The sequence below is a fragment of the Drosophila arizonae genome, chromosome 3 (genome assembly GCF_054131065.1).
Source record: "Drosophila arizonae isolate 15081-1271.41 chromosome 3, UAZ_ARI_1.0, whole genome shotgun sequence".
In the NCBI taxonomy this organism is placed as follows: Eukaryota; Metazoa; Arthropoda; class Insecta; order Diptera; family Drosophilidae; genus Drosophila; species Drosophila arizonae.
Window position 1 is genome coordinate 18,406,311 of NC_142923.1, and position 10,482 is coordinate 18,416,792.

General features: G+C 39.0%; 3 protein-coding genes across 3 annotated transcripts; 1 reads left to right on the forward strand and 2 right to left on the reverse strand.

Annotated features, from left to right (window-relative positions):
• Window positions 1-1,455: 1,455 nt before the first annotated feature.
• On the reverse strand, window positions 1,456-5,908 carry Su(H) (recombining binding protein suppressor of hairless). The gene is made up of 4 exons (XM_018003626.2): window positions 5,017-5,908; window positions 2,860-3,740; window positions 2,588-2,795; window positions 1,456-2,511 (listed from the first exon to the last, which is right to left on the reverse strand). Exons 1-4 carry the CDS (start codon window positions 5,410-5,412, stop codon window positions 2,149-2,151), a joined length of 1,848 nt encoding a protein of 615 aa, XP_017859115.1. The 5' UTR covers window positions 5,413-5,908; the 3' UTR covers window positions 1,456-2,148.
• Window positions 5,909-6,158: 250 nt separating this feature from the next.
• CIAPIN1 (cytokine induced apoptosis inhibitor 1) lies at window positions 6,159-8,150 on the forward strand. Its single transcript, XM_018003631.2, has 3 exons — window positions 6,159-6,402; window positions 6,464-6,960; window positions 7,942-8,150. The coding sequence occupies exons 1-3, from the start codon at window positions 6,267-6,269 to the stop codon at window positions 8,053-8,055; spliced, it is 747 nt and encodes a 248-aa protein (XP_017859120.1). The 5' UTR covers window positions 6,159-6,266; the 3' UTR covers window positions 8,056-8,150.
• On the reverse strand, window positions 8,074-10,305 carry yellow-c (L-dopachrome tautomerase yellow-c). Its single transcript, XM_018003628.2, has 3 exons — window positions 9,963-10,305; window positions 8,921-9,326; window positions 8,074-8,858 (listed from the first exon to the last, which is right to left on the reverse strand). Exons 1-3 carry the CDS (start codon window positions 10,175-10,177, stop codon window positions 8,181-8,183), a joined length of 1,299 nt encoding a protein of 432 aa, XP_017859117.1. The 5' UTR covers window positions 10,178-10,305; the 3' UTR covers window positions 8,074-8,180.
• Window positions 10,306-10,482: the final 177 nt, after the last annotated feature.

Here is a 10,482-nt window from a genome sequence, read left to right on the forward strand (position 1 = left end):
CCAACGACGCATTCAATGGTCCAACTAGGCACAGGGAGCGAGGGAGAGCAAAAATTATGCACTCAAAATGTGAATGTTCATTAAAAATTCAACTAATTTCATATTCAACTTCTTATAAGATGCCGTGCACGGCGTTGGCCTTAAGAAGTTGCAGTTCCAATTACACAACCTGGTGGTGGTGGTTTCTCTTCTCTTTTTCCAACTTGACCCCTTCGGTATATTTTCTCTCTCGCTCTCTCTCTCTCTCTCATTCTCGCTCTGGTTTCTTGCTCATCTCGCACGCAACAACGCCTCGTCAAGTTTGTCGTTTAAGTCTTTCGTTTGCCATCTACAACGAAAAAATTCCCACCAAATTGGGGGTGAGTTGCATTTGCTGACTGCTTCGCTGATTCTGATAAGAATTGTCTCAGACTCTTGAAGTCTCAGTCATAATAATTCTAATTAAAGCCTAGTAAGAGTGTTTGAGCTATGTGTTTCTCAGCTTTATATTGCTTAAGCAAACATTTATTGGGAGTTACTTAACGGAAGAATGCATTAATTAAATTGATTCTCTGACAATTATAATTTAATTTATATATATTAATATATTCATAAATAAATAATATTTGAATCAACTACTTCAAAAATAGCAGTACAAAAGAAACTCAACTTAATCAATAAAGCGGCCAAGATTTATGGAAATTTTTGGCAAATGCCGTTTGCAAATAAACTTTTGATGGCCTATTAAGGTTTGCTCAGGTCTGTAGGGTATTCAATGAAAGCTTCAAGTTCGATGTTGTGTGCTGTGATTTGGCAATCCAAAACGGAAGCCCGATAATTAATGCAAAACGACGATTGTTAATTTGTAAATCTGTAAAACAACAATAACAGGTAGTCGGGCAAATAATGCATAAATATTAAGCAAAGATAGTTAAAAACTAGAAAGAAAAAAAACTAAAACAAAAACAACACAAACCAAAAAGGTTCTCAGCTTATTGTCAACGCCTTTTGGGGCTGTGTGAATATTCTGTTCCTGAAACTTTCAACGCTAACAATGCGGCCTTATATATATATATGCACACAAACAGATATAAAGATATACATATACATATATATATATATGTATATATAAAGCATATATATGTATATATTTCTTGACTTTGCGTTTTTCGTAATGGCCGCTAAAAATTCAAATCGACCAGCCAACTGTAATTAAAGTTGAAGAGGCAGCCCACCGTGGGAAGTGCTGCACTTGTTTTGTTTAAGTCGCACACAAAGAAATGTTCACACGACATGGCAACATTTTCCCAAGCCGATTTAAATCGACTAGTCGCCTAACGCATTGTAGAGGGCGGGCCTTCCAGGGGGTAAAGTCTTCTAACTCTTTTGCTCTTTCATCATTTTCGGCTTCTGCTAGATAGAGCAGATGAAAAATGTTTAAACATTGCAAATTTTGAACTAATTTTTCAACTGCCATTGTTGATGTTTGTTCGTTTGTTTTTTATTTTTATTTAAATTTAGGGTTTCTCTTAGGCTTACAACTTTCATATTTTCAGTTATCTTACAAAATTATATGCTTTGTATATAAATCTATACATATATATGTCTGGTCTAGAGCTGGGCTTATGTTGAGCTTAGCTTAAGTGAATTAAGCGTGAACAATTCTTAAGTGTTAGCGATATCTAGATCTATTGTAAACTAAAATGTCGCAAACATTCGGGCACAGCGCATAGGCCCAGCACATACATCTTCTATATATATACTATTTATATATATATTATATAAATGTATATTTAACTAGAGTTACAATTCTTCATGTCAGTGAGCTCTTTCGAGTTATGTTATGTACAGTTATGTTTTCGGTATTGTTTTTCAGTTTTTCATTACCTTTAGCATTTATACATACATCTATTGGTACCGGCTAGCACTACAAAAAAATATGTAAATATTGGTCAACTTGAAATAGATTGTTATTCGGTTTGTTCGGTTTGCATTCAGGACAATCGCTTTCTCAGAAAGAATGAAAAAAATAAGCAATACAAATAAATGATAGAGAGATGTGTTGGGTGTTGCTTAAGAACTAGGTAGAAATGTGTGCTAGAAGAGCTTTAAATAACTTGGCATAAATAAATGTAGATGGAATTGCAAATAATAGAAATACTGCCGCACTCAAGACAAGCCACTCCCATGGCTGCTCCACTGCACCGCCGATATCGAGGGCAGTGTTTGATGCGTTTGCTGCTGCATGCTCTGCTGTAAGCTGGAGCTGCTGGCTGGTGAATTGCTGCTATTGTTGCTGTTATTGTTATTGTTGTTATTATTATTGCTGTTGCTATTATTATTATTATTGTTATTATTGTTGCTGATGCCTGTGATGTTATTGTTATTGTGACGCGTACGCATAACATCTTCAGCCTGATTACAATGCGAACGTGGCCCCGGTTCCGGCGTATAGGTGAACGTCAGGCCCGTGGCATAAATGATGCCATCATTGCGCACCAGCGATATGGGCACCTGTGTCGGCTGTCGCACCTGCCGAAATATATGTATATATATATCGTTTATAGCATATAGAATAGATTAGGATTTGTATGCCCTTTGCACTCACCCAAAGCCATTCGCCACGAAACTGTGAGATTTCGGGCACCACACAGAGCAACGTTTCTGTGCAGCGATACATGGTCTCCGCCTCGACATCCCCGAACCAGACCTGCAAATGCGGTGTGAAATTGTCGCCACTCAATTCCAGCATAGCCACATCACCGCCGCCATTCAAATTCAGTGAATTAACGATTGGCACTGGCGTAACCGGAGATCTAAGCCGATATTGCAAATGAATTACAAAAACTCATCAATCATATGCAATGTGGAAACACTTACGCCACTGGACCCATGCCCTCGTAGAATTGATATTCAGCTTTGTCGGTGGATATGATTGTCCAGCAGGCGCCATCGTTGATCATCTCTTTATTGGGCTCCTTGGGGCACGGCGTGGCCTGAAACTGTATGATCTTCTCCTGGGACAGGCATAGATACATTCGATCCGTATCCTTCATATAGAAGGCGCACTTATGCAGCTGCGACACCGGATCATCGGCTTCCAGCAACGCCATCTGTTTGTCCACCTTGCGTATGATTAGACGAGGCAGCGCCATGCCCGTGACAGAGCAGACCAGCTTGACTGTCGCACCATAGTGGATATAGCCGTCGCGCACCTGAAACTCCTCCGACTCGGACTCATTGTCGTCAAGCAGATGTATCGTGAAGGCGCCCCATTGCGTCGACGAGGCATGAAAGTGTCCATTCTCCACGTGCAGATAGCGCGTGGAGACAGTTTGGGAGCGCAGGCGATTGAAGAGGGCGACATTGGTGCCGCTGGCTATGCACAGATCGGCATTTTTCAATGATTGCTTCTTTTTGGACGGCTTCGAGATGACCTTGATGCGCTTCGAATTGAACACACCAATGTCGTGGCCATTGCCATAGAACATTTTCACCGATAACATGAAGTGTTTGCGCTTATCCGAATCGGATATGAACAGCGTCTTGGCCGCACAATACTGTTTGCCATTGAGATCCAGCTGCTGCATATCCTGATCGCTGCTGCCAATGCCAATGAACGCGCATAGCTGCGCCCCCTGCTCGCCCTCGCCCTGCTGCAGCATCTCCTGGTAGCGTCGTTGCCAGCCACTGCCAAACAGATAAATGCACGGTGGGGGGCAAAAGAAGCGCTTCTCATTGCCATAGGATTTTTGTGCGACCTGTGCGAAAAGCAAAAATTGGATTAAATCAATTAATTACATTAGGTACAATGTAAAAATTATAATTATCATTATAATAATCAGCGCTTCGATTATCGACAGAGACAAATCGTAACAAATTGTAACCGCAGCAATGCAGCTGTTAAATTTGTCGTATAATTAATTTCAATTATTTTATTGTGGCCGCCGTTTGCTTAATTTGGATGCAGTCAACTGTGAAGGATGCGATGCCTGGACGGCGGACGCTGACGCTGACGATGTCGACGCCGACGCCGCTTGAAGATAGCCGCGCTAAACCGCAAAAAAATGCCCAGACTGGAGCACTAATTCGCTGTGGAATGGCAAGTGGAGCTCACGGTAAATATATATGGATATGTATAAATATGTGATATACATATGTACATATATTTTATATAAAGCTGCCCTATATCTGTTGTCTAATCTGTGCATGACTAAATTAAAATATATAAAAAATATAGAAAAATATAGAATACTAAAAAAAAGTTCAATTATTACTGTTAATATATTTATAAAATTTATAATTACTAACAATTCTAATTTCTTATCTAATTAAAATTGACTATTAGATTATTATATCTATCATTTTTTGTATTTAGGATTTATATTAGATAATAATTATCTGATTTAAATTTTAAGTTAGATTATTATTCCATTCCTTATTCAACTGCTATAATTTAATTTATTATTTTTAAGTTCGTGAATTTTTGTTGTTGTTTGTTAACTTTTAATTCTAGTATTATTAAAAAAAAATAATAATAATAATAATAATTTTCACTGATTTATTTTATTTTTATCGGATTATGATTTACTTAATTTTTAAAAAAAAAGGTTTTCATGTATTTTTTCTTTAATTATAAGCAGTTAATATTGGCTACTTAAAACTTTAATATTATCTATTTTATTGAATTCCCCATTGAATTGAAATTTATAATTTGTAATGATTATTGTCAAATAAAAATTTTGCGCATTGAAAATAATTTAATTGAATTCAATTTTTTAATAATTTTTTTTTTTTTTTATATATTTCAAGTGAAAATGAATAATTTATTAAAAAATAGATATAAATATTTTGTATAGCAATAAAAAGTCTACTTGTTCACATTAATCAAGTGTCACATTCATATTTTTATTTCATTCAACAAAGCATTCAAAGCGCAACTGTTCTTACTGTTTACACTCGTGACGTCACACACGCATGTTTATCCTCTCGCGAAAGGCAACCTATCAGAGTTACTAATTTATGTTTTGAACCCACCTTGGCATGCAATATGACGATGACCATGTCGTTGCGCTCGCGCATATATTTCTCCATGGCATCGCGCGTCAGCTTCTTTTCCTCAATGTGCGACCGGTATGGACCTGGCACAGCAACCGGCAGCATGGATAGCTGCATCTGTTGTTGTTGTTGCTGCTGTTGTTGCTGTTGTTGCTGCTGCTGCTGCTGTTGTTGATGATGCACTTGTAGCTGCTGTTGCGGCGGCGGCGCACTGCCCAGTCCAAAGTGCGGCATATCCTGGCTGTGGCTGTGCAGCTGACTATGGTCCACGGAGTTGCTATTGCTGCCGGCTGCTGGTGCAGCTGCGTTCTCGTAGACAATGGCGGGCGGTGCGGCGGCAACGGCGTTTAAATTAAATTGGCTGTAGCTCTTCATTTAAGCACATGCTGATTAAATAGTCTTCAATTTATTTGTATTTCTTTTCGATTATTTTGTAGTTTTTGTTTTAATTCTTATTTTGGCAACTTGTTTAACACTTTGGCACTACTTGCACTTGCACTTGTACTTTGTGTCCCTATTTATATATTTTCTTCTCCAGGTTGTTGTATCCTGGCACACAGCACACGCAGCAAGCAGCAGCTGTCGCTTCTCACGGTTTCGCTTTCGATGTTGTTGTTGTGGTTTGTTATTTTATTTTTTTTTTTTTTTGCTTTTGTACTTTAGAATACCCGCCTGGCCATAATTAACATGTGTTAAGTTAAGAGCGCGACTACGACTATGACTGAAGCTTGTTGCGGCTGGCGGCTGTTTAAACGTGCAACTAAACTCAGGTAACTGATTTATAATAAATAAAAACGAAACCAAACCCCACTAGCAGCAGCTACCAAACAAACTAGGGTTGTTGTTATCGTATCGATATCTTTATCGATGCATATATCGATAGCTGAAAACAGCTATGCGATGGTTTGCAGAACGATCTGTCGCCGAGCGCAGTTTGTGACGTCAATTTAATTTGACATAATAAATGAATATCGCAGTTATGTCAAAAGTTATTTACAAATATTAAATATTAATTTAATTTTATTCTACACTAATTTTAATGTTATCTGTGCTCCTTCAAAACTTCCTTTTTTGATTTAAGATGGTTTCGTTTCGTTGTGACTGACAAAATACTTTTTCGAACGAGTTGGCAGCATTAAATCTGTCAGCAGGGCAGTTGGCAGTCTGAGTTCGTTGTGTGCGCTTAAAAATTGTATTTGTATAAAAAGTCAAGAACCAACTACATAACAATGGAACAATTTAAAGGCCTACAAAAATCACTTTACATATGGACGGATAGCGGGGAGTTGGACAAACGCGTACAGGCACTGAAAGAGGCCACCGGCGGCGAGGTGGCTGTTGAGAACGTGCATCGCCTGTCGTTTTGTAAGTGTTAACAATGTTGGGTGTGAGTCAGCATGTTTATAGCCAATTGCATGCATTTTAGCCTCCTACGCCAATTCGAGTTTCGATCTGATTGTAATTGAATGCGCCCAATTGACCGACAATTACGTAAAACTACTGCACATGCTCAAACCGAGCGGCAAACTGCACTTGTTCGCTTACATCGGACCCGCTGCCAATTTGTTGCAGGAAATCAAACTATCAGGCTTCATCAATTGCAGCGAGGATGCTGCGGCCAACACTCTGACAGCCGAGAAACCTGGCTATGAGACCGGCTCATCGGCTCGCCTATCGTTCGCCAAGAAATCACCCAGCATGAATGTGTGGAAGATAAGCGGCGATGATGAGGAGCTAATCGATGAGGAGGAACTGCTCGATGAGGAGGACAAACAAAAGCCAGATCCAGCTGGATTGCGTGTCTGCAGCACCACAGGCAAACGCAAAGCATGCAAGAATTGTTCCTGCGGCTTGGCCGAAGAGCTGGAGGATGAGAAGAAAACAAAAGCAGCAACTGAGAATGCAAAGTCCAGCTGTGGAAATGTACGTACAGTATTTATGTTTGTGTTTATGTCTCGAGTAAAGCAAGCCCTATCAGTGTAGTGGCTCTAGAAAATTATAACTTTTTAGAAATTGGAAACCTAGACAGGCTCATTGTGATTAGGTTACGATACGAATTGGATTTGCTTTAAGAAATACATTAGTTTTTCGCTCCATTAGACTGTTTGTCTTATGGTCTCATTTTCACGATTATATAACTAAACGGTGTTCTATTTGCTTCTAATCCTTCCTATATTATTGTGTAAAATCGTTTCTAGAAAGTCGTGACAGGAGAAAAATTGGCGCTTATTTTTGCATATTGTTTCTGCTTTCATGCTCTTATCATTAATCTTTTCATCTCTTTTGTCTGTAATTGAATTGCTATTTGTACGCCATAGTAGTGCAGATAGAAGCTTTGTTAGTTATTGCATAAATTCGTTATTTATATTTTGTATTATTTAAATTCTATGCAATTAATTATAACAATGGATCAGCTTATTATAATTAATTATAATGAGAAAAGTGATCTATGCACAATGTTAGGTAATTAACTAGATTCTAAATAGAGCGGAACGTGCACAGCGCTTCGTATTCGTTTTGATGATTTCTCTATGAAGTCGAAAGCCAAATCGATCAAAGCGAATTTAAAATTAACTTGATTTTTTTTTTATTATTTATAGATTTAGTTTAGATTTAAGTTGATCCAAGTTAGGACTATATAGCAAATCAAGCCGCTGTTATTTAATAAACTAATTTCTTTTATCTATGTTTATATTGAAGCCTCTATCAGATTCCTCAGATAAAATTGGTTATTTATTATTGTATTTATTATTTTACTTTGTGAACTTAATATCCGTTAAGTCTTTAGCAAATACAGTTTATACACTATTTAATAATGTTTTGGTACATATTTTATATGCATATTTTATTTATATGTCTGTAAACAAAATCTAATCTCTAGTTTTTTCTTTCGTTTTTTTGCAGTGTTATCTGGGCGATGCGTTTAGATGCTCCACTTGCCCCTATCTGGGCATGCCAGCCTTTAAGCCGGGCGAGAAGGTGCAGCTGGCTGATAATTTGCTGAAATCTGATATTTAGAACTTAGGGCACAGTGCATTCAGATAGACTTGAACACTTTATTAAGTGAAATTTTATATTTAAAAAATACATTTCGAAAAGAAATATAGAAGGAATATTTATATATATTATATTATATATTAATATTAGAGTTCACATGGTGTACCCTTGATAAGATCAGCCGTCTTGCCCGTCATTATACGATAATTGACTTCATTGTGATCCAACTCTTTGTACAGATAGGTGGGCATGCGATCGGATAGCACCCAGAGGTTGCCAGTGTTGTCCACCTTCAGGTCGTTGGGAAAGACCAAAGTATGCGAATCGGATTCGATTAGTCCCTGCGTGTCGGTCGTATATGGACGCTTCACATTCCAGCAGGCGATGGCATCTTTGTTCACCTGCGTGTAGAAGAGTACGCCCGTCTCCTTATCATACGATTCGGCTGTCGATTGTCCGTTCATGCCGCGATCACCGATCAGCTTGAAATCATAATACGAATCGCCGCCATTCACATGACTTTCGTTTTGGAGCACACGATTAGAGACCTTGAACTCCTTGGTGCTGGCCAGGGCATGGAAATACACGTCCTTGGTATGATCCGGATTCAAGGGCCCAATGGCCATGCCGAAGACGCCATCGGTCCATTGGAAGTTGACGCCGGCCACATTAAAATCGCCCTGCAGCGGATCAAAGTGGAAGTAATTGTGCTTCACTCGATACGATTTGTCATCCCTGAGCGAGTAGACAATAACGCCGTATGCGCCCAAATCTGGAACATAGGCATACGCATCCTCGCACTGCTCACGGTCCACATCGACAATCTAGAATAGAAAAGAATATCAAAGTTATTATTTAAGTAAATGTGTAGCCTGACTTGGCTTACAATATTGGCAAAGAATGTGTCCTCCTTGCTCTGATCGGCGGGTATGGCAAAGCGACGCAGCAGCTGATCTGTCTTCAGATCGAATACCAATATCGAGCTGGGTGTAATTTGCTTGGGATTGCCCAAGATATCGGCCAGGCCAGTGTCCAGCACCCAGAGGCGATCGCAGACATCAACGCTTATACGGAAAGTGGAAATGATTGTTGCATTGTTCTGCAATTGAACGCCAACATCCTGCGCCTTGTCCGCATCCAAACGTCCGCCAGATGGCGTCTTCTGCTCTTGTGGCTGCACATCGATGGGCAGCTTATTGGCCTCCCAGCTGGGATAGGGACGTAGCTTTGGTGATTTCTCAGTTGTCGAGAGATCAATGTAGTTTAAGGTGGCTGCAACACCGGCCTTCCATCTGTGAGGCAGAGGGAAGAGAAAAAGAGAAAGAGACAGAGAGAGAGATATAATGAATTAGTTAAACTAAAATTCAATTTGGTAACGAATTTCTATTTGTTTGTTTAATTTAATTTAGTTTTTTTTTATTTTTTTAAATATTTTTTTATAACTTCCTTGTTGCTAAAATTAACTATGTTGTTATTATAATTATATTTTGATTTCTATAGAAGTCATTTTTCATAGCTTATTATACCAATGAATTCTTTGTTTTGATAAAAGTAGGTAAATCACCAAGCTATGATGACGTCACACCAAGCTTGATGAGCAATTTCACATAGACAAAGATCAAAATCAAAATATATATACCCAGGTAGTATATATGCTACCAATTCGTTTCAAACATTTAGCTTAGGCATAAATCAAGTTATTGTCATATTTGCATAACAGTAATCTAAAATGCAAATAGTTGTAAACTAAAAAAGAGCTAAAGACAAAAACAACAGCAAAAAAGTAACCGGTTTTTGAGTCAATCTCAATTGGTTTTTCGCAATCCCCCGCTTTCAAAATAAAAATATATACACATATAAAAAAAAGTACACAGTGTGCTTAATAGCCGCACATTTTTTTTGGTTATATTTTTTGTTTGGTCACCTACCTTGGCACAGTGACAAAGATTTTGTTTTCCCAGCGCTCCACGCCAAGTGGCAAATTGTTCTCTGCAATGTAGTGGCCGCTCTGCTTGGCCTCCGCCTCAGCCTCGGCGCTGGGCCAATCGAAGGTCAGCTGCTTCCACGAGAACCGTTCCTCCAGCTTGGCATTAACGCCCAGCCAGCTGATAAAGCACAGAGCCAGCAGCCTAACCGTAAACATGACTTGCCTTTTTTCTTAACTTTTAGATTTCGAAAATATTCGATTTGGACTTGAAAATCTTTATCTTTGAGTCGCTGAACCACCGTAACGTTCGAGCTGAGCGCGCTTACTGCATTGCCTGAGCGCTGTTCCGAGCTTAATATGCTGAGCGAAAGCTGAAAAAGCTTTCGCAAAGCTCTCGCACACACGACATAAATATCTTGCAAGCTTGACGACAGCTGCCGTTGCCGTTGCCTGTCAGACTCTTCAGTGGGTGGGCCAACCAAATTAGCATTGGCGGAAGGGAATAAAGGTATGGTAAAAAT